Raw genomic sequence first — 27,034 nt, forward strand, 5'->3', positions numbered from 1 at the left:
CCTGCTGGACCAGTCGTGGGTCTTTGTTAGGTCTTTCAGTTGGCTGTCTTTTCTTCTAACTAACATCTAGCTGTCAAATGCATTCTCTTTAGCACCTTGATTTCAGTTGAGTGTCAGAAGTCATTGTCCAAATCAAGATGTTCCTAAATCGGAGTTTAACAGTAAATAATAATAATAATAATAATAATAATAATAATAGTTACTATTCTTTAGTCAACAGTTTGAAGTCAACTCACAAAGGAGAAGAAAAAGAACAGCAAAAGGAGGAGAAGAAATTAATTTCCTGTTTTAAGAGCCCTCACTGCCCCCTTTCTCCCTCAGCAAGAACTTTCCGCCTAATCTTTCTATACTCTTTTTCCTTCCATAAATCCAATATGCATTTAATAAGAAAATACAATGAAATATGCTCTGTTGTCCAGATCTTAGCTTTGGAATATAGATCACCTGGGCGAGGGAGCTATCTTGTTGGTGGAGAAACTGCGATTGATTTAGAGCCTTGACAGCTGTGAAAAATATACATGTCCTCCGCACACAAAATGCCTGAAGTTTACGAAGAGGAGGAGGAAACCAAACTACAGGCACAACCGCCTTGTCCCTGATAAAATCAAGACCGCCTGTATTGTGATTTTTATCCCCCCGCCCAACACACACACCTCAGGGAGGACGTGTCCAATATCTCTAGCAATCAGAAAGAAAGAAAAAACGAGAGGAGGGGAGGGATGCTTTGTAATGGGTTTGTTGCAAAATAGTCGACATGGATTGACTTTGGTTTATAGGTGCCGAGCCACAGGGACCACCTCTGGGCACCAACCAAAGCCCACACACCAGTCGGGGGGCCACGGATGATCCCTAGACCTGCTTCTGCTACTGCTGCTTCTCCTCCTTTCTGTAGCTGGCTGGGCATCGGTGCTCTCTCCATGTGGAAGCAGAGGGAGAGTAGCAGGCTCCATTTGCCTCGCCCTCTGCTCCCCGATTGGGCCCAGAGGGAAAGGGCAAGCCGGTTGGCAACAGTAGCAAGTGGGAGGGGGCACTGAGGACACCTTGCCAAAGGCTGCCCCCCAAAAAGAAAAATCTGGAGGTAACATTGACCGTAGGGCTTGTGCAATGGTTTTCAAACTCTCCCTTCAGGAACGGGCCCCCCTGTACATTGCAGAGGATTCTGGGGGCCTCAGAATGGTGCATTGGCCCATGGCACCCCACCTGTTCCCATTTACACTGGACAGGCTATATGTTTTTTGGCCCAGCTACCCCATTGCCCTTCATATCCCATCATCCCCAGCTAACCATTTACTTTGGCCCATTCTTACTTGCATATGGTGGTGTTTCATTGGCTTTGAGAAGCTCCAGCCTGACTCTCTGGCTATGACTGTGTGAAAGTAGCTGTCCCTCTTTCTCTTTCTGCACAGGGGGCATCGTGCTCAACCCTTCCTTCTATGGCATAGCGGGTCACACACACACGATGATCCACGAAATAGGGCACAGCCTTGGGCTCTACCATGTCTTCAAAGGGATCTCTGAGATCTTCTCCTGCAGTGATTTGTGCATGGAAACGGAGCCTTCCTTTGAGACGGGCGACCTCTGCCGCGACACCAACCCAACTCCGACACACAAGGTCTGCGGCGATCCAGCCCCTGGCAGTGACATGTGTGGGTTCCGTAGCTTCCAGAACACCCCGTTCAACAACTTTATGAGCTATGCAGGTACTCTGCCCCCCTCCCCTGTTCCAGCTGGGATAGTTTGCTCGTAGAGCTGGTCTTTAATCAAAATGTTGATCGCAAGCTTTAGAGACACACAGAACTCTTGCTCAGGCCCTTACTCTTTGGAACAGTAACAAAAGGCAACATTCCATGTTCAGGCGGATGCCAAGCCATCTGTGTTCAGCACTTTCTAGAACAAAAGGAGCAGAAAGGTTGAATCAGGGGCTATGCTAATTGGATTACCAAACAGTTTTATCAGTTCCCAGCAGCAAAGCAGTGAGGAAATTTAGCAACAATAGCAACAAAACAGATCAGACCAGACAATGACAGATTTTTCTAGAGCTGAGCCAACGTTTCTCAGAAGCCATTTTTTTTTTTCTGAGAGAATTTCTGCTTTTTTTCCTTTCTTTTCTTTCTTTTCTTTTTTTACCCTCCCTGGAAAGAGAAAGCCAGTTTGCAGAATTTTCTCTGAATATCCTACACCATTTTGGGGTGGTGGTGCCATTTTCCCCCACCATGCCGCAAAATAATGCGAGGTCTGGGACATGATGGAGAATGCAAAATGGTGGCCTGGCAGCAATGCAGTTGATACTGCTGCCGTTTGCACCAATAGTAACAACAACCACAACAAAAGCCATGGGGTGGGGGGAAGGCAGTGCAATGGCCACTGCTAATTATGATCCCCCCCCCCCAAGCAGAATTTCACTCCCTTCCACCCCCTGGAGGTTTCCTCCAATTTCTCTGCCCACAAATAGGCTGTAGAATTTTGAGAGGCCGTTTGCAGACAGCTCTAGATTTGTTCATCTTCAGTCCCATCCAGACTTCACAGGACACTTTGGAAACGGTGAGCACGTGAAAGCAAAATGAAATCTGAAGTTTCAGATTTCAGTTTGAAAAGCTATTGGAGTAAAGCTTCTGCAGCCGGGGTGGGCGACTTCAGCTAGTCCAGGCAACCAATTTCCTCTCCAGACTACCCAGCAGGCAGGCCGCCCAACCCCCAGCCCCTGCAGTGGCAGCAAACTAAATAAATAAAATAGGTGGTGTAATTGCTACGGGGCTTTTTGAGGGTATTGTGGTATAGCCCTTGCAGGCTGCATATTGCCCATCTGTGTTCTAAAATTTAGCAGAAGGTGAAGACAGGTCACATTTGTAGGATCAGTAGGTCTGCATTGAAATTCCTCTTAGGATGCAATTCTACTGAGATGGTTGATAGCCTCCGAAGTCGGAGGCTTCCAAATGCTCTGGCCACCCAACGCTTTTGGCTAGATGGCTGATTTTGGCTGTCTAGCAGCGGCTTCGGGGTGGGGGCAGGAAGGAGGCTGCATGGCACATAGGAAGCTGGGTAACATGGCTCCCGTGGTCTCCTCCCCTCCATGCCCCTGGGACTGCCCCTTCTCTATGCTCCGTTTGTGAGCGCAGAGTCATCGCTGGTGCAGAGAGAACCGTGCCAGCTATGAGGAGGCAGAGAAGGGGGCGGGCAGCACAGTTTCTGGGAACCACATTCGGAGCCCTGGCTATGACCTCGGTTCCCAGAAACCGAAAAATCCTATAGCTATAGCCCTCTAGACGCTCCGATCTCTGGAGTAGTTTTGCAGCTGGCTGGTAACAGCAAAGTTCTTCTAGCCTTCATTTTTAACACTTGGGGGCACCCCTAGCTTGAGGGCTGCATGGGAATGCTTCTGATGCCTCTGGGTTCCCTTTCATTTAGCCAGGACCCATGGAAAGCTGCAGTTCCCAGGGGTAGTCCTGACTGTCAGTGCCAATGGTAGCACGTACCCAGTTGCATCCATATCTTAAGTATGATGCCTGCAAGGCCTCTACCAACACTTTCCATCACCAGTCGCCCGCCCCCTGTGCCTGTCCTACCGGGTAGGTTTGTTCAAGGGAGGCAGGACCAGCAGAAGAACTTGTGGGAAGATCTGCCCAGGCCTGTCGGTTCTTAGTAACATCCTTTTGCAATTTTTTCCCCCTGATATTTCTCCTAAGAAGCTTGGGAAAACTGAGCTAATTATGAGTCACCATGGGGAAGGTTCCACTCCCATCATCCAAATGCTCTTTTTGCTCCAAGGTAGGGGTGAGGGACCTTTTCTATTGCAACCTGTATTCCCTTGGGGGTAATATGTCAGGGGGTACATGCAGGTGGTGGGTGGGGCTAAAGCCAGCACTGAGCAAGGCCAGATCCAAAAGTGTGGGGGGTGCCCTTCTCTCTCTCTCTCTCTCTCTCTCTCTCTCTCTCTCTCTGCCACTCCATCTCTTTCTTCCTCCCTCTCCTTCTCTCTCCCTGTTCCTCCATACCCGTTGATGCTATTGCCAGAGGTCTGAGTGATATAGTGCACAGAGGGCTTTTCAAAAGAGGCTGAAGTCTCTAAAAACTGGATATTCTAGTCCTGCTTGCTGCTTTATGTGTGATTGGAGCAGGTGTGGTTTTAAAGAAATTGTTACACTAGCATCACATTTAGCTTCCCTTCCAAACCATTAGGTCAGGGGCAGGAAATGTGTTGCCCAAGGGTACCGCTGCACCCCCAGACATTCTTTCTTGGTGCCCGCTTGAGGTGCTCTACCCCTTCTTCGTCTTCGTCTTCGTCGTCTTCTTCTTCTTCTTCTTCGTCTTCTTCTTCTTCTTCTTCGTCTTCTTCTTCTTCGTCTTCTTCTTCTTCGTCTTCTTCTTCTTCTTCGTCTTCTTCTTCTTCTTCTTCTGCATCTTCTTCTTCTTCTTCTGCATCTTCTTCTTCTTCTTCTTCTTCTTCTCCTTCTTCTTCTTCGTCTTCTTCTTCTTCTTCGTCTTCTTCTTCTTCTTCTTCTTCGTCTTCTTCTTCTTCTTCTTCTTCTTCTTCTTCTTCTGCATCTTCTTCTTCTTCTTCTGCATCTTCTTCTTCTTCTTCTTCTTCTGCATCTTCTTCTTCTTCTCCTTCTTCTTCTTCTTCTTCTTCTTTTTTAAGTTAACACATGGGACTGCTTGGAGAGAATTGGCTTGGCGTGATAGTGAAATATAAAAAGAGGGGATAAGGGAAGAATGAGTTCACTGGTGGAGGGGGAAGAGAGAGAAAAGAGTTTGCCTTCTATGACATAGGTTTCTGTTGGTGCTGAAAACTTGGTTTCCAGTAAGTTGTTCAGTGGGTTGGGGCTCAGACACCATCCCTGCTTTGTACTCAGTCTTTAGGGCAGTCTTTACTTGTCCCTTACCTTGCTTCCCATGGCAGCCATTTTTGGTGGTGCCCAAGACAATTTCTCAAATTGCCCCACAGATCCAATAAGGTTGCCTACCTCTGCACTAAGTGGTAAAGATGAAGGAGTGGTAAAGCTTTGTGGTCCAGTGTGAATGTCTTTCATTTCTCTCTTCTCTTCTCTTCTCTTCTCCTCTATTCTATTCTATTCTATTCTTCTTCCATTTTTGATGAGCTCTGAAAAGACTCGTTTGCTGCAAGGCTGCTTTTCACATCCTAAATATGTGTCAAGTGCTCCTTGGAGGTCTCTCTCAGTCTAATCCAGTAGCCAAGTCCAGACACAGACAAAGGGATTCCTTTCAAAGCTTTATTCTTCTTTTATAACTTAACAACTCTACCATTAGCAACTAGATCTGAGCAGCAGAGTACCTATGCCCTAAGTGGGAACAGTTGGTCCCCGTTTGAAAGGGAATTACTGGCAGACCCCTGAACTTAAGGACTAGGGAGAGTCCCTCCCTTTTCCCTTGGATCCTCTGGGCGCAGCCGTTGTTTGCGCGCCAACCGGGCACTACGCCTCCTTTCTGCGCCCTCCATTTGGCTCCGCTCTCTGCGTCGGCGTCGCGCATCCACCAAGTCTGCTTCCCGCGCTCTGTCACTCCCAGGACTGCTATCTAAGCTAGGAATGCTGGTGGGAGGAATCTCCGTCAGCTGTTGGCCCTGGGAAAGAGGAGCGCGCTCCTCTCCCAGAAGCGACCGCTCTTCCTCAGAATCAGAACTACTTTGGGATTCTATGGGCTCAGTGTCCACCCTGACAATATGAATCTTATTTCCCCCCAAGCCCAAGGAGAATGTTGGATCTTCCCTTGGTCAGCTGTTTATTCTGTAATGTGGCCTCCAGAAGAGCTACAGGGAGTCCATATTCACAGTGTCCTAACTCTTGTTTTCTCCTTTCTTATGTTCGGTTGTGTGTGGTTTGTTTTCCCCTCCTCTGCTCCAGATGATGACTGCACCAATTCCTTCACACCTAACCAGGTGGCCAGAATGCACTGCTACTTGGACCTGGTGTACCAGAGCTGGCAGCCTGCCAAGAGGCCTGCCCCCATAGCTATCATGCCACAGACGGTGGACCGGACAGAAACCTCGGTCACCTTGGAGTGGTTTCCACCCATCGACCGGCACTTCTTTGAAAGGTGAAAGGGAGGGGTGATGTGCTTGCCTTTCTCCGACTTTTAAAGCTGGGGACAGATAGCTGTATGTATGTAGGGATGTCGGAGAAATCTGCAATGGAGCCAAATGACTTTGGATTTTCATAAATCCGACCCCCAGATTCTGCAACGGACCAGTTCTTCTCCTGTCAGGCAGATTCCGCCAACTTTGTGGAGCGTTTTTCTAACTTTCCCAAATTTTGCGCAAATTTTGTCATAGAGAAATACACACACACACACACACACACACAACACCTGGCAAAAATATGCATTCCCCCCAATAGGGTAAAGTGTGCATTTGGGGGAATTTACACATTTTGGCACATGCGAAATTGTGCAGTTGTGCATTTGTGCAAATGAGAATTTACACAAATTCGGAAACAAATAAAAAATCCAATTTTGTCGATGGGTGGATGATGGGGCGAAAGCCACCTGACAATCCACAAAACACAGCTGGAGCGGATTTTACACAATCTGTACATTCCTAGCTGTATGCAAGCGGTTTGCCCTGTTAGTGAAGGTTGCAGTGGGAGTTTCATAAGCAAGCACTCCCATCTTGCAGTGATTCAGGATGTGATCCGTAGAACACAGAATGGGGAGAGGACCAAAAGGCACTCTTATCTGGTCCAGACCGCTGCCCTAAAGCTTCCTCCCACAGAACAGTCTATGTCATCGGATCCCCAGCAAGTGAGCCATTTGGCAGCCACCAAGATAAGCCAGAGCCTGGTGGCACCTTAAAGACCTACAGATTTATTATGCCATAGGTTCTTGCGGGCTAAAAGTCCACTTCAGCCTACGCAAGGCAAGCCTATCTTTTGGAACTCATTGCACCAGGGCACATCTTCAGGAGCGTTAAGACACCGAAGTTTGCTTTTCACCAATGAGTGTGAGCCAAACACATAGAAGCCTATGGTCAAAAAGGTACCCAAAGGCCATGAGATCCAGCTCATGAACCAAAGGCTGCTTACAACATCCTGACCGAAAGCTAGGGATGTCAGAGAATTCTGCCATGGGTCCCGGTGAGGCCAAATGCCAGTGCATTCGGCCCCCCGAAATCCGTGGCAGAACGAAGCCCCCACCCCCCAACCCACGAAAGGCGCGCGAAACAGAGCACTTACCTGCTGCCGTGCGCGCTGACTTGCGAATGACGGCCGCCCTGCGGCCACCATTCGCTTCTTCATCATAGCCGTGATAGGCTACGTAAATACTTATGTAGCCTATCACGGCTAATGCAGGGACGCCTTTTGCGTCCCTGCGGAGGCCGTGATGGGCTACATAAGTATTTACATAGCCTATCACGGCAAGCCAAAAAAACAAAACAGCGTACGCAAATGGTGGCGGCTACGGTGGCCGCCATTTGCGTTCCCTATTTTTAGCCGTTTTAGCCCACGTAAATATTTACATAGGCTATTATGGCGGAAAAAAGGGGAACGCAAATAGCATAGTGGGCGCTATTTGCATTCCCCTTTTTTTCACCGTAGCCTACGTAAATATTTACGTAGGCTAAAAGAGCTAAAAATAGGGAACGCAAATGGTGGCCGCCGTAGCCGCCATTTGCGTATGCTTTTTTTTTGGCTTGCCGTGATAGACTACATAAATACTTACGTAGCCTATCACGGCAGCTTTGCAGGACGCAAATGGCGGTCGCTACAGTGGCCGCCATTTGCGTCCGCAGCAGCCCGTTTATGGCTGGAACTCCGGCTGCGGATGGCCCTGGCTGGTGGCTCCGTGGAGCCGCCGTGGAGTGGAGCCGGCCCAGGGAGGATTCCTGGAGCTCTGTCCCTCCCCCCCACCGCGAATCCAAGCTGTGAAAACATAAGTGACTTTCGTACATCCCTATCGAAAGCACAGAAGAGGTGCTCTGTAAGCTCCAGATGACTTGTAAATGTAAGCAGTGTAATGGTACCCAATGTGGTGGGAGCTAGTCCAGTGTAGTGGTTAGAGCAGCCTTCCTCAACCTGATACCCTTGAGATGGGTTGGACTACAACTTCCATCATCCTCAGCTTTTGCAAGGTAAGGCTACATGATGTAATTGTGCTTAAAGTTCCAACCCACTTATCCACCCAGAGCTCCCTAGAGCAGCCCAACTTCCCATTCTGTCTGGGGATGATGGGAGTTGCAGTCCAACATATCTGGAGCACACTGGCTCAGGGAAAGCTAGGTGAGAGTGTCAAATTAGAACTGGGGGAATCCAGATTCAAATTCCCACTCAAGCTGTGAAGTTTGTAGCAGAGTCCCACTGGGTGAGCGTGGGCTTTGTGACAATAAAGAGGCAGGGGGGACCATGTATGTCACCCCAATCCCCTTGGAGGAAATGAGGGAATAAAAGGACATAAATACCATTAAAAGGGGTTGCTGAGACACACAGAATTTGTAGCCTGTAGCCAGTCCTTCCCAACCCCAAGTATATATCAGATCCAGAGAATAGGTGAGATGGACTCATCAAGATCCCCAGAGAAATTTCATCAGGAGCATCCCCATGTACAAGACGATGCATACAAAAATGCATATATGAAAGAGGAGTGCATACAACAATGCATTATGTTAGGGACAATTGCTTGCAAAATATGCATTTATTAGGGGAAATTGTGTACAAAAATGCTTACATGGCTTGGGACCCCAATACCTCCAGATTGCCTCTCCCTGGGTGGGCCTGCCTGGTCCCCTGTACCCCATCCAAGAGAAGATGGTGGGGTACCAGTTTAAAAAATAACCTTTTTCTGTGATAGCCCTGCATTTATAGAACCCTCTGCAAGGGTTGCAACATTCCAACTTTTTGGCTCCACTTGAGGACCATGTCCTTATTTTCCCAGGCATTTGGACGTAACTTATGGCCCAGTTGTTGTAGGTGCATTCTAGGCTGTGGGAGCAGTGGGATTTTATGCATCATGGAGGAACACTTTTTCGATTGTCTTGTTTTTAGATTATATTTTTATGGTGTTGGTTATCATTGGTATTATTGTGTTGATTGTGGTTTATATTGATTTGGGGTTTTCTATGATACTAATTATGGATTTCTGCATTCATGTGTGTAAGGCTCTTTGAGACAGCTTTTTTGTGATAGGAAGATTTATTAATTAAGGGTGCAATCCTATGGCTGCTAGGCAGCGGCTAGACGACCATAGGATATCTTGTTTTCCAGGAACCAACCTCAGAGCCTGCGCTCTGCAGGAGGCCGCTCTGCCCTCCTGCAGCTAGACAGCCAAAAGCAGCTGTCTAGCTGAAAATGCAGGGCAGGAGGGGCACAGAAGGAATGATCCCCTCCATGCTTCTCCTGCCCCGCGTTGGATAGGCGGTTGCCTCCGAGTTCAGCAGCCGCCTATCTGCATAACATTGCACCCTAAATGTATCAATTTAATAAATCATCATCATCAGTAAGAGAAATGTGCATAAATACCTGTACAGACTTTCATGCAGACTCCTCAAAAGAAAGAAAAAATAACACGTTGATGAAGCACCAGGATGAAATATTATGTCACCATGGTTTCTGTTCATTTCAAACGTTGACGCATTTCAAACTTTTGATACAGTTCCAATCAAGTACAGTAACCTTTTTTTTCTGATTAATACCCACAAACACACAAAATGACATTATAACAGGTCCGTTATGGATCAGTAAGTGGTTAAAGAACAGAAAGCACAGAGTAGGAATAAATGGTAAATTCTCCCAATGGAGGGAAGTAAATAGTGGGGTCCCACAGGGATCTGTATTAGGACCAATGCTTTTCAACCTGTTCATCAGTGATCTGGAATTAGGAGTGAGCAGTGAAGTGACCAAGTTTGCAGATAACACCAAATTATTTAGGGTGGTTACAACAAACAGGGATTGTGAAGAGCTCCAAAGGGATCTCTCCAAACTGGGAGATTGGGCATTTAAATGGCAAATGCGGTTCATTGTAAGCGAGTGTAAAATGATGTGCGTTGGGGCAAAAAATCCCAACTTCAAGTACAGCCTGATGGGATCTGAGCTAGTGGTGACTGACCAGGAAAGAGATCTTGGGGTTGTGGTGGACAGCCTGATGAAGATATCAGCCCAGTGTGCAGCTGCTGTAAAAAAGGCAAACTTCATGTTAGGCATAATTAGAAAAGGGATTGACAATAAAACTGCCAAGATCATACTGCCCCTATACAAATCTATGGTGTGGCCATGCTTAGAATACTGTGTACAGTCCTGGTCACCACATCTAAAAAAAGAAAGAGCTGGAAAAAGTGCAGAAAAGGGCAACGAAAATGATCAAGGGGCTGGAGCATCTCCCCTACGAGAAAAGGATACAGAAGCTGGGATTGTTTCGCTTGGAAAAAAGAGGTTAAGGGGAGACATGATAGAGGTGTACAAAATCATGCATGGAGTGGAGAATGTGGATAGGGAGACATTTTTCTCCCTCTCTCAAGATACTAGAACCTGGGGACCTATGAAGCTGATTGGTGGGGGATTCAGGACAGATAAAAGGAAGGACTTCTTCACAAAGCGCATAGTCAAGCTATGGAATTTGCTACCACAGGAAGTAATGATGGCCACCAGTTTGGATGGCTTTAAAAGGGGGTTAGACAAATTCCTGAAGGAGAAGGCTATCAGTGGCTACTAGGCTTGAGGGCGATGCGCCACATCCAGTACCAAAGGCAGTGAGCCTATGTACACCAGTTGCTGGGGAACATGGGTGGGAGGGTGCTGTTGCGCTCATGCCCTGCTTGTGGGTTCCTGTTCAACAGCTGGTTGGCCACTGTGTGAACAGAATGCTGGACTACATGGCCCTTGGCTCTGATCCACTATGGCTCTTCTTATCTTCTATGTTCGTATGACATCCACTTGCACGCTCTCCTTTTTATATATTGTAGAACTTGTATTTTTTTTACTTTCAGTTTTTGGCACAGCACTAGTATTGAGCCCCTGGTTAGGCCGTTTTATTGTAGATGTTCCATAAGCATATCAGTTAAAGACTAAGGTATGTATGTATGTATATATGTATTTATTTCTATGCGACCCAATAGCGGAAATCTCTTTGGGCGGTTCACAAAATTAGTGAATTCCTTTGTTTCTTTGGTGATTTTGATTTATTATTATGTACGTTCTTCTTTTTGTTGCCTTTGTTTTGTTAACCTTATTTTGAAATAGAATACAGTTTCACGATAGAAATCAACATCAGATTAGGAAAATGAGAAACTAAGAGAAAGCAATGTTAATAGTTCTGCCCACCTCTAGCCATCAAGCCGTGGCCTAGCTGCGCCTCCAAGGTGAAAATTAAACTCTCCTTGTTGAAGTACCACAAATTAATGAGACGTTGAGCCTCGTCAGATGTTAGGTTTCTTCTTCACCCATTTCCTTTGGGGTGCACTCATGTGAGTCCGCATAACGTAGGGGCGGTTTGAAAAATCAAACACGGCTGCTTGCAAAAGCAAGTGTCTCTCATCATGCAGGCGGCAGGTTGAGCAGTTGTGAGAAGGGCCTCCTTCATGCCAGCCTCAAGCTGCAGCTGCTGCCATTCCCTCTGCCTCTTTCCTCTGCCCCCTCCACCAGGCTCAGAGGCTGATCTGTGGCAACAGGGAAGGCAGCGGAGGTGGCGGCAGGTGGTCCCGATCCCTGGCAGCAAATTGGTGCTATTTGTGTCCATTTCCAGAGGGGAGAAGACCCTTGAAGGTGGTGGACAAGGGTGTAGTGGAGCCAGGGCTCACAGCAGGGCTGGCCCTACCATTAGGTAGGGTGAGGCAGTTGCCTCAGGCAGCAGATGCTGGAAGGCAGAAGCAAGGGGTTCAAGGAGAGAACCATGCGGCTTTCAGCCTACTCTGTACCCAGTAAGCCTGCTGCCTTCAAGTTCAGTGAAGAACATTTTCCCATCATTAGTATGAAAGACAGATTCATCTGCCTGTCCAGTCAGCTTTTATATTATGGAATAGGAGGGGTGCCATCTTGTCCTTCGCCTCAGGCAGCAAAGGCTCACAGGGTCTAAACACCAGGATGTCTGGACTAGCAGGGATTATGATTATGTCATCTGTCACCCCCTCCAGTCTCTCTGTTCCCTCTGAGCTTACTGGCAGCCCCCACAGTAGCTGCTGGGAAAGTTGATTTTCCCAGGAACAATACACTGTTGTAAGCTATGGATGTCTGTTGTGTGGAAATCCGGCCCTTTGGGGGCCCGATGGATCCCCACAATGCAAGTTGTTTATATTTGTTTGTTTGTTTATTTCATTTCTATACCGACCGCCCAATAGCCGAAGCTCTCTGGTTCTAGTTCCCGAAATCTGGGAACTATTTTTTTTTGGGGGGGTGTTAATTTCGCAAGATTGTAAAATTAATTTTGCAAAAGTGCAAAACTGCGGCCATAAATGGTGTAATTTGCGCAAATCGCAGTTGCAATTTTTGCATTTTTAAAAAAATATATGAAAAAATGTAAAAATATGGAAACTTAAAAAAATACGAAAAATCCTCCAGCTGGCCTGACTTGTTGCATGCTGAGCTGGCAGAAGACGGATGGAAATTCACTGGGCTACAATCCCCGAATGGATTCCTCCCACATCCCTATTGTGAGCTATCAGTACTGAAAAGTGTTTTGGGGTGGCTTGGTCTTGCATGTGTAACAAAGGCCTAGAACAGACAAGCATAATACAGAGAGAGAGAGAGAGGTGGGTGGGATGGATGGATGGATGGATGGATTAACACAACTACTTGGACTTTTGGATTCTCTTTGGGGGTGTGGCTATGTTGAGCACCTGCCCTTCAGAATTTACCAGTACCCCACATGTGGTGGAGCATGGAGGCAACAGAGAGGGGTGCTCAGTGAGTGCCCTCGAGCCTTTTGCAATCCCTGAAACTGGCTGCTCGGAAAGAAGCACTCCTTTGGAGGTGTCAAAGCTCAGCATGTTCATCCATCCTTCACAGAATATATTGCTTGTTCCAATATCTGTGATCACCCAGATAATTCTCTAGAAAATGGCCAAGACCTCTCGTGTAAGCAAGAGACCTAACACCTGAAATGGCCCTTTGTTTTCCCACCAATCTCTGACACTAGTACCACCATCACCATCTTCCATCTCTCTCCCACACGCACTTTCTAGAAGGGTAAATTAAGTTCTTGCAATATGCCTTTAATTTATATTTCATAAAGCAGTTATTGTATGTTAAATAAATTCCATCTGCCTATTAAAAACATACTGATACAAGGTTAATTGTTATGTAACCAAATACGTCTCTCTGACATACTTCTTCAACCTCAATCAGTATGTTTTTAATAATCTGGGGCTAGTTGGTACTTAAATGACATACAAAGGCCAGCCTGTTCGATCTAGGATTTCATAACAGAGTTATCATACCTTAAGTCAACACTCTATTTCTTTTACAGACCCTTCCATTGGGGTTTCCAATAGCATGGAGCCGGCATAATTTGAGGATATCTAAGGAGACATTGTCCAGTAGTTATGTCATAGTTTCTTAGTTTCTCAAGCCTAGGATAAATAAATCACACTGTGACTCTTTTGAGGGCAGAAGGGGGGAATTGCTCAACCTCTTATTTTTGAATTAATAATTGATCTATTGTCAGTTCCTGCAATTTTATGGCCAATCTAAGATGATGACGAATACCATTTAAAACCTTGGATTATGGAGCTGTGTAATTGACATGCTGTCAGAGGCTGCCATTGACTGGGGAGCCTGGGAGGCTCGAGGAGCTGATCTTTGCAAATTCCATTACAGCCTGACCTAATCTGTGCCTCCTGGGCTAATGAGTGGATCAGCACCTAGTCGTCTGCTAGCTTTTTGCAGTTCCTGAAGGTCCCAACCAGTTTCAGGCTCAAAAGGTGTATTGAAATATATTCATAAATGTGTATTTTGAGGGAAAGTAGTTTTGAAAAACTCACACTGGAATGTTCCAAAAGGTCACCCCCCAAAAAAAAAACATGGAGGCTTTTGAGATCTCCAGATCTCTTCATCAGGCAAGGTTTTTTTTTGGGGGGGAAGGTTGTGGCCAGAGTGGGGGGAAGAAGGAGGCTGATTTGATATTGAAGTCATGGTGTCTGCATGATCACAGCCTTGAGATGGAATGGAGGCACTGGGGTTTGCCGACATTCAAATAAGGTGGGCAGCTTGTGGTCCTCCAGATGTGTGGGTCTACAGCTCCATCATCTCTCACCATTGGCTATGCTGGCCAGGGTTGATGGGGGTTCTAGGCCAAAACACCTGGAGTACCACAAGTTGCCCTTCGCTGATTTAGCAGGTGATGTGATGGTTTTGGGTTTGAACCAGAGTTGCTCCTAGGACTGATTTGTGTGTGCACGTGCGTGCACGTGTATGCATGCAGGTTTGAAAAACTACTGCAGATTTATGTGGAATTGACTGGTGTTATGGGGGAACTCCTGCAAAAGTGACGTGGACTGGAAACTAGGGATGGCGGAGAATTTCTCCCCGAATCTTCGGGAGGCCGAATGCCAACGCATTCGGCCCCCCGAAATTGGTGGGGAAATTCTCCACCGGCCCCCTGCCCCCCCCCAGGATGGGACTTGCCTCCTGCGAATGTCCCTCCCAGCGGCGGGTCCCGGCGGTGGTTCGGCGGCGTTTTGTCGGGAGCGGGGGCAGCGGCCGGTCTCCCTACCGGCTGCCGCCACCGCCATTGCAAAAAAAAAAAGTAAAGTAAAAAAAAAACAACCACACCCGTGATAGGCTACGTAACGATTAAGTAGCCTATCATGGCTAGATTTCCAAAGTCAGCCGTGATAAGCTACGTAAATCGTCACGTAGCCTATCACAGGTGACTTTGGAAAAAAAAATAGCGCGTACGCAAATGGCGGTGCCCATGGGCCGCCGCCATTTGGGTACACGCTTTTTTCCCCCCAAAGTCACCCGTGATAGGCTACGTGACGATTTACGTAGCCTATCACAGCTGACTTTGGAAATCTAGCCGTGATAGGCTACGTAAATTGTTACGTAGCCTATCACGGGTGTGTGTGTGTGTGTGTTTTTACTTTTTTTTTCGCGGCCGGGTAGACGGGGCGCTTCTACCCGGCCTGAATTTCGCCGGCGAGGGATGGGGTGCCTCCCCCCCAGCCTGAATTTTGGCTGGGCGAGGCGGGGCGCCTCCCCCCCCTCGCCTGAACTTCGGGGGGAGAACTGAAGCACCTCCCCCCCACCGCGAAGCAAGCTTCGAGAACAGGTGAGGGACTTTCGTCCATCCCTACTGGAAACAGACTGACCCATCCATTACTAGTGGGAACCAGGAACCAAGCCAGGGGTCAGAGCTGTGAAGGGGGTGGGAAGATTAGGCCTGGCCTGGAATCAGAATGAAAGAGCAAGCCTGGAGCTTTGGAAGCCAGTCATTGCAAAGACCATCATTACCCTTTGTCCGATGCCCCAGCTTAAAAAGGAAGGGCTCATCGCCCTTCCTGCTGAGGACAGCCAATGGTCTGCTTGGGTGGATGGAGTTGCTGCAGGTCTTGTGACACCTCTAGAGTCCAGACAGGTGCCCCAGTCTTCATGGTTCGTGGGATAACACATCTGTACCTAGTTCTGTGGGTTCCCAGTTCTAGAGCAGGCAGGCTCTGATTTACTAGAATTAGACTTAATAAGGAAGCATGTTTTTGGTGCACGCCTTCCCAGAAATGTTTATTAAAAACCAGCCACAGTTTCTTTAAAGGCCACATTTTCCACAACATTCAATGTCCTTGGTGAGTTTTCAGAGACTTTTTATAGAGAAAGATAACTTCATTCGGACAGAAGATGTCAGGATTGATTCTGCGAATATGGAGATAGCAGACTTTGTAGGGATGTATGAAAGTCACTTACATTTTCGCAGCTTGGATTCGTGGTGGGGGGGAGGCGCTCTGTCCCTCCCCCTGGAATCCTCCCTGTGCCAGCTCCGCTCCGCGGTGGCTCTGTGGAGCCGCCAGCCAGGGCCGTCTGCAGCCGGAGTTCTGGCCATGGACGGGCTGCTGCGGACGCAAATGGCAGCCGCCATTTGCGTCCTGCGAAGCTGCCATGATAGGCTGCGTAAGTATTTATGTAGCCTATCACGGCAAGCCAAAAAACACACACAACAGCATACGCAAATGGCGGCGGCTATGGCGGCCGCCATTTGTGTTCCCTATTTTTAGCCGTTGTAGCCTACGTGAATATTTACGTAGACTAAGACGAAGACAAGAAAGGGGAACGCAAATAGCGTAGTGGGTGCTATTTGCGTTCCTTTTTTTCCCACCGTAATAGCCTACGTAAATATTTACGTAGGCTAAAACGGGGGGGGGGGGGGGAGGAACGCAAATGGTTCCCACTACGCTATTTGCGTTCCCTTTTTTTTTTGCAGTAGTAGCCTACATAAATATTTACATAGGATAAAACGGTTAAAAATAGGGAATGCAAATGGCGGCCGCCGTAGCCGCCGCCATTTGTGTACACTGTTTTTTGGTGGGGGCTTGCCGTCATAGGCTACATAAATACTTACGTAGCCTATCACGGCCTCTGCAGGGACGCAAAAGGTGTCCCTGCATTAGCCGTGATAGGCTACGTAAGTATTTACGTAGCCTATCACAGCTATGATGAAGAAGTGAATGGTGGCCACAGGGCGGCCGCCATTTGCAAGTCAGCATGGATGGCAGCAGGTAAGTGCTCCGTTTCATGGAGTGCCTTTCGTGGGTGGGGGGGCAGGGGCTTCATTCCACCATGTATTTCGGGGGGCCGAATGCACTGGCATTCTGCCTCACCGAGATCCATGGCGGAATTCTCTGACATCCCTATTAGCAGTTCAGATTCAGAAAGGGAACAGCCAGAAACGGGGGTGGCATCTTCCCAAGCGAGTTCAGATATGGATAGGTGTGCTTCTCAGGATGCTAACACCCAGATGGCTGGGCCTGAAGCTGCCCCCCCTTTCCCTCCTCCATGAGAACTCAGGAGGAGGACGGTGCAGGGTGTGACCTGAGGGATGCTAGACTGCGGTGCAGAACGAAGAGGGAAAAGCTAGAGGCGGAGCTCAGACGTTCAACCCGGTTGGCGGTGCATGAAGGTTGATGTAGGGGAGCATCACTGGAAGGGAGGGGCGTCCCTCCCTAAGTTATTCTAGCCTGCAAGTCTTGTTTCAAACTGCTGTCAGCATCGTAGCTCCCATTTGTTTCCCCTGTTGTCATCCCTTTGTAGCCTGAGAGTCTTTGAGGATTTGCATCTGTAATAAACCTGTTGATAGTGAATTAAAGGAGTGAGACTGAAGCCTCTCTTCTTGTGTGTGTGCATGAGAAAAGTGGGGGCCAAGGCAATGTGACAGCAGAACATAAGATGAGCCCTGCTGGATCAGACCAAGGGTCCATCTAGTCCAAGATTCTGTTCAAACAGTGGCCAACCAGCTGTCGACCAAGAAACCACAAGCAGGACACGAATGCTACAGCACCCCCCCCCCCGCAATGTTCCCCAGTGACTAGTGGTCATTGTGCTTTAAGTTCCAACCCCCTGCCCCAAAGTCCCTAGAGTAAGGGCAGGGAGTTTTCTCATTCGTGTAGCATTATCATGAAGATACTGACAGGAGCACCATCACACGTCATGCTTCCTCCCTGCTCCAACTTGTCAAAATTCCACTCCCAACTTTGCAGCATGCAAAAAAAAAAGGTTGATGGAGTTAAGGAAGGCATGTTGACCCAGCCCTGCAAAGCCCCCACACTTCTGTCTTCCATATTAATGCCTCATGAACGCATCTAGGAAGGCAGGTGCCTGTGTGACATAGTCTTAAAACGGGCTACAAAATAATCACACTTGTTGAGAAGTACAGGCTGGAGGACCCATGATGGTTGCTGAGGGACGCTGCTGCTCAGGTACAGAGCATACAGAGACGCACCGTCCCCTGCAGGGAAGGCCTTGTAATATATACAGCTCCCTAGAAACTCATACACACAGTCATGTGATAATGACAGGCATTTTGCTACTTTCAAATAAACAGGAGAACGGAGTAGAAGCAGAGGGCAAAAACGCAGGGAGAGAGAGAAAGACCCATTCATTTCCTGACTGCATCAAAGCACTGTTTTTAATCTTGTTATCCCCAGCCATTGATTTGCAAGGGTATTACTCAATAAAAAAAAAAATATGCAGCAGGCTGACGCAGGGAGATATTGTTAAGGGAGCGATTGCAGAGCCCCATTTGGACAAGAATGGCCAGGGTCCATTTCGCCAACCTGCTCTTCATCACGGAGGCGGCAGTCATTTCCGCCGTTCCATCGATCGCTATCTCTTTAATTCTTCCACAACGGCAAGGATTTGCATGGTACAACTTTCTTGATTTAGGAGATGATTGGCAAGACTTTTGGCCAGTTCCTTTGGCTGGCCGGCTTTAATTTCCCTTGCAAATTTCCATATCTCTAGGGGGCATGGAAGGGATCCTGGGATTCCAAGGAGCAAGAGATGTGTGTTCCCTCTTCTTTTAAAGTTGAGCTCAGACAAGACGTGCCCGTGGTTTGAGTGGAAGGCAATTCCCTGAGCGAGCCCAAAGCACGCTTTGCAAAGGCAGGATTTTCAGCTATTCGCATGATGGAAGAAAAGTTTGTTTTGTAGTTCTTTTAGAGTATGCCCAGATGGCTATAGTTTAACTTTCCTACGCTTGAGAAAAAGAAGAAAAAAACATTTTCCTTATTTGGGTTTGGGATCAGATAGACACCAATTAAGTAACAGGTGTGTGTGTGTTTTTTAAAGGAAAAAAAGAAAACCTGTGGGTGATGCAGACACAAGAAGAGTCTGCAAGTCAAAGTTGAAAAAGGTTGCAAGCCCTGGTTACAGAGTAACCCTGGTTAATCAGGACTCACACTAAGCTCTGATTAACTCGAAGCTGAAAAAGGTTTGCAAGCCTTGATTACAGAGCAACCCTGGTTAATCAGGGCTCACTGTACTCCCTGATTAACTCGAAGTTGCAAACCCTGGTTACAGAATAACCCTGGTTAATCGAGGCTCACACTAAGATACATATAACACTATGGCTCAAGCAAACCACTGAATGGAGGGTAGATTTGCACATGAGAAGGGGAGCTGCTCTGTCGGGAATGGTATGTCTGTGACACATCAGCGAAGTTGTCAATGACCCCAACTGTATTTTTTTTTTAATGTGTTGAGGTTTATTCCTTATAGCAAGGGTAGCATGTAGCCCCCAGCCTCATTTCAAAAGCCCTCTGCATGCCATCAGTTCAGACCTCTGGCAAGTGTGAGCTGTCTTTGGGCAGGAAGGAAGAGGGGGGCAGAGAAAAGGGGGTGGCAAAAAGAAAAAGAGGAAAGGGATGAGCCACCCTCACTTTTGACTCTGACCTTGACTTTCACTGGCACCACTTAATCTGGTGTGTGCTCCCAAACAGATCAACTGAGAGGGAAAGCATCCTTCAACAGAAAGAAAGGTTGCTTACCCCTGCTTAATAGTGAAGGAATGCAAGGATGCAGAGTTGGTCTGTCTGTCTTTCTTTTCTTTTCTTTTCTTTTCTTTTCTTTTCTTATTTATTAATAATACTTATATAATGCTTAATAGTACAAAAGCATCTCTAAGCAGAGATGGTGTCACCCCAACTGCAGTAGACTCACCCTGACTGTAATAGACTCACCCTGACTGTAATAGACTCACCCTAACTGTAATAGACTCTTACAGGTCTCAGTGCCTTACACTACTTTTTCAGCCAAGTCAGAATCTCTTGGATGCCTCAGCAGAAATAGCAACTGCATTGCTTTGTGGGATGTTTCACCGTGTTGGAGTTAGATAGACCCCCGATGCCTTGTGTGTGCAGTGTTTCATTCTCCCATTCAAGTCGAACTGCCTGAAATTAAACACACATACACACACACGTATAGAACAGAGTGAAATGTTATAGACAGTTCACACACACACACACACACACACACACAATTATGTCTGTCAGTGGGGTACAAAGATGCACAGGTGTGTGTGTGTAGCTTCATATATTTTTGACCTCAAATATGAAAGATGGTTAAGACAGGAATGGCCAATTGCTCAAATATGGTATGTGTCTCTGTGTGTGAGTGAGAGAGAGAGAGAGAGAGAATGAGAGAGAGAGAGAGCTTGCACAATTATGAATGCCCAATCTTCTGGTGGGGGGGGGGGTCTTGACCAAATGCAATATTTGGAGGTCGCAACAGAGGAATTGATTTTGCAGACAATTAGCTGGAAGGGCAAAGGGCAATTTTCATCTTTTCTACCTCCCTCTCTGCAGCGCTGTAAGAAAAATAAAAGGGGGTGCGTGGAATTCAACTTGTCATCTCATCTTGCTTCATTCTGCTGGATAGGTATTTCATTCAACTGTTACTAAGTTGGTGCATTTTTTTTCTTTCTTTTAATTTCCTGCCTCCTAGAGAAGTGGGATCAGCATGTGATCTCTGCATGGAAGGCCGAGTCCTAGTGCAATATGCCTTCAGCGCCTCCTCGCCAATGCCGTGTGACCCGTCGGGGCACTGGAGCCCCCGAGGAGCAGAAGGTGAGCCCCAAACTGTGGATGAGGAAAGGGACTGGCTGGGAAAGGGGTGGGGGGAGGTGGAAGGGAGAACCAGGCAAGGAAAGAAGAAAAATCAAAATCAATGCAATTCATATTAATGATGGCAGGCAGATACTGATATTATTAATAATGGTCAACAGATTTGTTATTAGTAGCTTTGGAGCACAAATTTATCTTGCGTAAAATTCTTGGCTATAATATTGCAAATTCTGTCTGGCATTTGGCAGCAGATAACCAGTCGTTATGATCAGGTGCTGAATTTTCTATGACTGATTGTTTAAAATTGTTTTAGATACGTTGTTGCGTGTGTTGTCTTTTTTATGTCCTTACACAAATGGTTTTTGTGCTTTAGATAATGTATTTTAACGGTTTTAATGTTTGTGAACCTCCCAGAGAGCTTCGGCTATGGGACGCTATAGAAATGCAATAAATGAAATGAACGGAGTAACATTTTCACTAAACTTTGTGGACGTTTCATTAGCTCTCTTGGCTCTAAACTGGTCCAGGAGTTGGACTGAAAACAGATGAGAGTTGAAGCCAGTTGAATATAATGCAACCAAGATTATGCATTTAGAACTCTTGGGGGAAAGGAAAGTGTGCACACACCAAGAGTTCTCTAAAAATACTTGCAATGGGTGACCATTTCAATTTCCAAATCGAGTTGTGAGAAGGGGGCAAGGTGGGGGGCAGCAGTTCACCTGTGCCTAATTAACGTTGAGCTCGGAGCTGAGTTTAAGCTTTGAGGCTTCCTCCATTTCAACTCCGCAAAGCAAAGGAACACCCCACCGAGCAATTTCTGCCTTCAGTTGCCAGCGGGGTAGCCTAGCCTTGAGTCTGTGGAGGGACTTGAGACAGTGAGGGGACAAGAGTTTTCTATAACCAGCCCAATAAATCCATTGTTAGATTCGGACACGACTGAACAACAACAACAACAATCTATATCTATATCTATATATCTATATCTATATATCTATATCTATATCTATGTTGTTGTTCAGTCGTTCAGTCGTGTCCGACTCTTTGTGACCCCATGGACCATAGCACGCCAGGCCTTCCTGTCCTGCGCTCTCTCCCGGAGCGTGCTCAAGTCCATATTCATTGCATCAGTGATGCTATGTAGCCATCTCATCCTCTGCCGTCCCCTTCTCCTTTTGCCTTCAGTCTTTCCCAGCATCAGGGTCTTTTCCAGAGAGTTTTCTCTTTGCATTAGGTGGCCAAAATATTTGAGCTTCAGCTTCAGTATCTGTCCTTCCAATGAGCACTCAGGGTTGATTTCCTTTAGAATGGACTGATCTGACCTCCTTGCAGTCCAGGGGACTCGTAAGAGTCTTCTCCAGCACCACAGTTTGAAAGCATCGATTCTTCAGCGCTCAGCCTTCCTTATAGTCCAGCTCTCACAGCCATACGTTACTACTGGGAAAACCATAGCTTTGATTAGATGGACCTTTGTCGGCAAGGTGATGTCTCTGCTTCTTACTATGCTGTCTAGGTTTGCCATAGCTTTCCTCCCAAGGAGCAAGCATCTTTTAATTTCATGGCTACAGTCACCGTCTGCGGTGATCTATCTCTATCTATATCTATATCTATATCTATATCTATATCATCATGAAAAGCAAGGTATATGTCCGAGTATAAATAAAATAGAAATAAAATAGATTGCAAATGGTTAAATACAATGGTGTGATTGTCTGTGCGTATGTGTACATGCACACACACACATACCATTGAACTTGACACAAAGATCTTATATGCATATACATATTATATATTATACAACATCTTTCTGTGTTTTCCCTCCATACCTGGATTGTGGTTGAGCTCCGGAGATGTGATGTGCCATGATTTCCCATTGGGGGAAGTGGCTGTACAATCCAGCAGCTCTCTCCAACCTGGTGCCCACCAGATGTTTTGGACTACATCTCCCAGAAGTCCTAACCATTAGCCATGCTGGCTGGGGCTGCTGGGAGTTGAAGTCCAAAAACCTGGAGGATATGGGGAAGACTGATCTGCGGTCACTGTGGTGAAGAGGCCAAACGTCAGTAGCAAAACACATGCTTTGCATGCAGTTGATCCCGGGTCGAGTCCATGCCATGTCTTGTTAAAGAAGAGTCAGGTAAGAGATGAGGTTAAAGACCTCTGCTTGAGATCCCAGCAGCTGCTGCCAGTCAAGAGTAGACAGCACTGGGCTAGATGTCCCTAAACTGGGTAGCTTCCTAGGTCCATGTTTGCTATGTTTTGGACAGATCCTTTAGTAGGGACCAGTGGAGACTGGGGGCTCCAATTTCGGTGGGGCCATGAATCCATTCAGGGTTTTAGCCAGAACCATCCAGAACTCTAGAGTTGCTCTCCAAGATACTGAACCTATTCTAGGGATAGGGTTCTGACTGAGACCCAGAATGGATTCACAGCCCCACCAGAATGGGTGCCACCAGCCTCCCTGGTAGGGACACTGCATCAGGTGTTCAGGCTGAGGGAAAGCAAACTAAATGCAGGCTGGAGACAAGCCAATTGTGAGCCAGGCACAGAGAGAGGAGCAAGTGGTCCCCCCCCCCCGCAACTCAGGCAAAACTGTGGGAAATCAGTAACTCGGCCAGTTTTCTATCCCTTGGTAACCTGATCAGCCCACTAGCACTACCTGAGTTCCCAGTCCAGAAGGATAAGGGGCTGCTCTGTTCAACTCTTGTCTGGAATGGCCTGCAGTGCTGTCCTCTCACCAGAAGCTTTGGCGGCTCAGGGAAACCATGCCTGATCTTCGGAGACTCCTGATCTTTGGAGACTCCAGATCTTCGGAGACTCCTGATCCTCCAGGACTCCTGTTCAAGCCCCGTGGTGCTTGACACATTGGAACTTCCCTTGATTGGGGGGTCAACCAAAAGCGTCACCCAGGAATGGCTTGAGCTTTTCTCCTGCCTTTTCCTCTGAACGTTGAGGGTTGCCCAGGGAAAGGCACAGAAAGCTACAGGAGACTGCACAGCCTCTGACCACTTTTCTTCATGCTGTTACTTGAACATGCTTATCTCTCTTTTAGCAGCCAATTTTCCCTAGGTGTGGGAAGGGAGGAGCAGAGACAGTTAGCAGCTAAGGATAGATAAGATATGCAGAGGTTAAAAAGGTGCTGAGACAGGTAGCCAGGAGCTCTTTTTGATTCCTTCGAGCTTCCTTTGAAGGTTCTCAGAGGAACCTTCAGCATCAGTGATGGCCACCAATTTGGATGGCTTTAAAAGTGGGTCTGATAGCCTTCTGGAGGAGAAGGCTATCAATGGCTACTAGTCCTGATGGCTCTATGCTACCTCTAGTATCAGAGACAGTATGCCTATGTACACCAGTTACAGGGGAACATGGGTGGGAGGTGCACTCATGTCCTGAGGTGCAGCTCACGTTGAGGTGCACTCAAGTGAGCTGTTGCACTCATGTCCTGCTTGCGCATTTCCTGTGGGCAGCTGGTCGGCCACTGCGTGAACAGAACGCTGGACTAGATGGACCTTTGGTCTGATCCGCTATGGCTCTTATGTTTTTAGACCACCACCACCTCACATTCCCAACTCCTTACAGAGATCCTGGTTTCAGCACAGAGATCTGTGCCCTAAAGCATAGGAACGTGTGTCAAAAGTCAAGCCACCAATTGAGCCAAATTGCATTAGGGGGAAAAGTGCTCCCCCCAACACCAGCTCGGATGTTTCCTCTGTTCAAAGTTGCCTCCCGTTTTGTTTTGTCTTTTGAGACATGCAGGAGCTGAGCTAGCATTGCCAGGAAGAAAGCTGTGCTTAGATCTGCTAGATCAATATTATTTGCATTGTGAATGAGAAAAGAGGGTTCGGCGGAAGAGGCAGAAGATTCTTGTGTCTAGAGGAAGGGGAATCGATAAGGTTGTCTTTGTGAATCAGAAGGGGGTTGATGATGGAAAGCACTTGTTTGCAGCAACAGCCTGCAAAATGGTTCATAGTGTAATGTTCTGGACTGAGGGTTTGGTTTTGCATTGGATGCTCTCCTTTTGAGTAGCATCCAGCCTTCCTGATGTACTCTGTCATAAGGACATTTGGGGCCAGTTTCTGTCTGAGTGCTTCTGTAACTCATGCAAATGGGGGAGATACTCCAGATATTCCAGAGGGCTGGAAGGGGCCTAGAAGACCATCGAGTCCAACCCCCTGCTCAGTGCAGGAATCCAAGTCAGAGCATCCCTGACAGGTGGATGTCCAGCATCGTAGAAGCATAGAAGCATAGAATAGTAGGGCTGGAAGGGGCCTAGAAGACCATCGAGTCCAACCCCTGCTCTATGCAGGAATCCAAGTCAGCGCATCCCTGACAGATGGCTATCCAGCCTCATTTTGAATGCCTCCAGTGTGGGAGAGTCCACCACCTCCCTAAGTCATTGTTTCCATTGTCATATTGCTCTAACAGTCAGGAAGTTTTTCCTGATGGACCACCAGAATTTGGCTTCCTGTAACTTGAACCCATTATTCCATGTCCGGCACTCTGGGATGATCAAGAAGACGTCTTGACCTTCCTCTCTGTGACAACCTTTCAAGTCCTTGAAGAGTGCTACCCTATTCTCACCTCAGTCTTCCCAAGGCTAAACATGCCCAGTCCTTTCAGTCTCTCTTCATAGAGCTTTGTTTCCAGTCCCCTGATCGTCTTTGTTGCCCTCCTCTGAACCCTTTCCAGCTTGTCTGCATCCTTCTTAAAGTGTGGTGCCCAGAACTGGACACAGCACTCCAGATGAGGCCTAACCAGTGCTGAGTAGAGGGGAACTAGCACTTCCCAGGATTTGGAAGCTATGCTTCTATTTATGCAGCCGGAAATAGCATTGACCTTTTTTGCTGCCACATCACATGGTTGGCTCATATTCAGCTTGCTGAGAGCACCTGGGGATGGAGGTGTGTGTCTAAGGATGTCGTAGGACTCCATCCGGGGGTGGGGAGGGGGGGAGCTTGCTGAGCTTTTATTAGCTCAGCCCCCTGGACTTTGGCCCCTGGAGCCTCCACCTCCCATATAAGCCCTTGCTCTGAACTACATCATTGCTGAGCATAAGAAGACCCATGCTGGTTTGGACCAAAGGCAGAAGTAGTCCAGCATTCTGTTCACACAGTAGCCAACCAGTAGCATAGGACCATCAGGACTGGTAGCCATTGAGAGCCTTCTCCTCCAGGGATTTGACTCACCCTGTTTTAAAGACATCCAAATTGGTGCCCATCACTATGTCTCATGGTAGCAAATTGCACAAGAATTTGTGCCAAGCTAAACTGAACTGGGGAAATGGACAGTTTGACTCGGAGCAAGCCTGATAAGCTCTCATGGATGGACGTTCAGGCGTCGTAACCTTCTTCCGACACTAAAAGGAGAAGGAATAGGAGGAGCATGTTCTATCAGGCCTTGCCACTGGCAGGCAATAGGAAATGTCTGGATTGTGTAAACAGTATAAACTAAATAAATGCACAGAGGTTGGCCTTCAATTCTTGCCTGGTCGACCGATCAGTGGACCTCAATGACACTTGGGACCCAAGGGCTGGAGAATGCATCCTAATGTAAGAGGAGCCCTGCTGAATCAGAATTAATGTCTAGTCCAGCGTCCTGATCCCCAGAGTAGCCAACCAGATGCATCTGAGAAGACTACAAGCAGAGCAGGAAAGACAGCCACTTTCCTTTACTGTTTGACCCCCACCGACTGGTACTCAGTGGCAAACTCTCTCTGAACCTAGGGGTTCCATATAGCCACTTCGGCTAGTAGTCATTGATAGACAGTTCCCTTTCATGGATTTACCTAATCTTCTTTGAAGGCCGTCACCTAAGCAAGCTGTCATCACCACATCTTGCAGCAGTGAATTCCATTAATTGATCATCCGTTGCCTGAAGAACGATGCACCTCCAGGTCTCCAGGATGGACAAACCAGATCTTTTCTGGTCCAAGCCAGTTTCTCAGGTGTTCAGCCAGAAGTCAATTCTATCTTATTTAATTAAATTAAAGAACTTCATAAACATTGGCATGAATGCATTTCTGGATGTATTTTCTTCTCCAAATCTGTGTGCTTAAACATACATAGATATGTTTTGAGCTGAGAAATCGACTGGAACATTTGGGAACTGGGGAAGCTGGCAAATAACCGAGTTCTGATCCACATGATAGTCTGGGAGGTGCAGTTCAGGTCAGTTCAACGTTGTATCAAAATTCACAGAGCTGGAATTTCTTAAGCACTTCTGCTACAAATGGCCTGTCCCAGTACATGGACCTCCATGTTGAGGTTTTCAGCAGTCATTATGCAATACTGTGGCATTTGCTTCTATCCTGGCACATAATTCATGGGGTGCTGTCTTGAGAGATTCATCAGCCCTCACCCAAGGCTTGCATTAACATAGCAAATGCGAATATGGCATGACTGAGTGAGGATTTTGTTTGGTTCATTTTTTTTTATAAGAACTTCACAAATCTTGCAAACTTCATCATACATGAGATGGAAAGGACTTGAGATTTTTAAAAATGCAAATGTGGGAGAAAGCAAAATTCGTCCTTCCCTGATTTCAAATGACAAACTCCGT

At 47.2% G+C, this 27,034-nt stretch overlaps 1 protein-coding gene across 1 annotated transcript in view; it reads left to right on the top strand.

Moving 5' to 3' along the window:
- PAPPA (pappalysin 1) overlaps positions 1–27,034 on the top strand; it is a 295,498-nt gene that overhangs the window by 67,352 nt on the left and 201,112 nt on the right. The window contains exons 4-6 of the mRNA XM_084821073.1: positions 1,407–1,700; positions 5,859–6,051; positions 20,364–20,485. Coding sequence (XP_084677199.1) covers positions 1,407–1,700; positions 5,859–6,051; positions 20,364–20,485 — 609 coding nt within the window. The remainder of the gene's footprint in view (positions 1–1,406; positions 1,701–5,858; positions 6,052–20,363; positions 20,486–27,034) is intronic.

This window comes from Heloderma suspectum, chromosome 14, assembly GCF_057233095.1.
Source record: "Heloderma suspectum isolate Gila_16-S chromosome 14, 16-S_ref, whole genome shotgun sequence".
Taxonomy (NCBI): Eukaryota; Metazoa; Chordata; class Lepidosauria; order Squamata; family Helodermatidae; genus Heloderma; species Heloderma suspectum.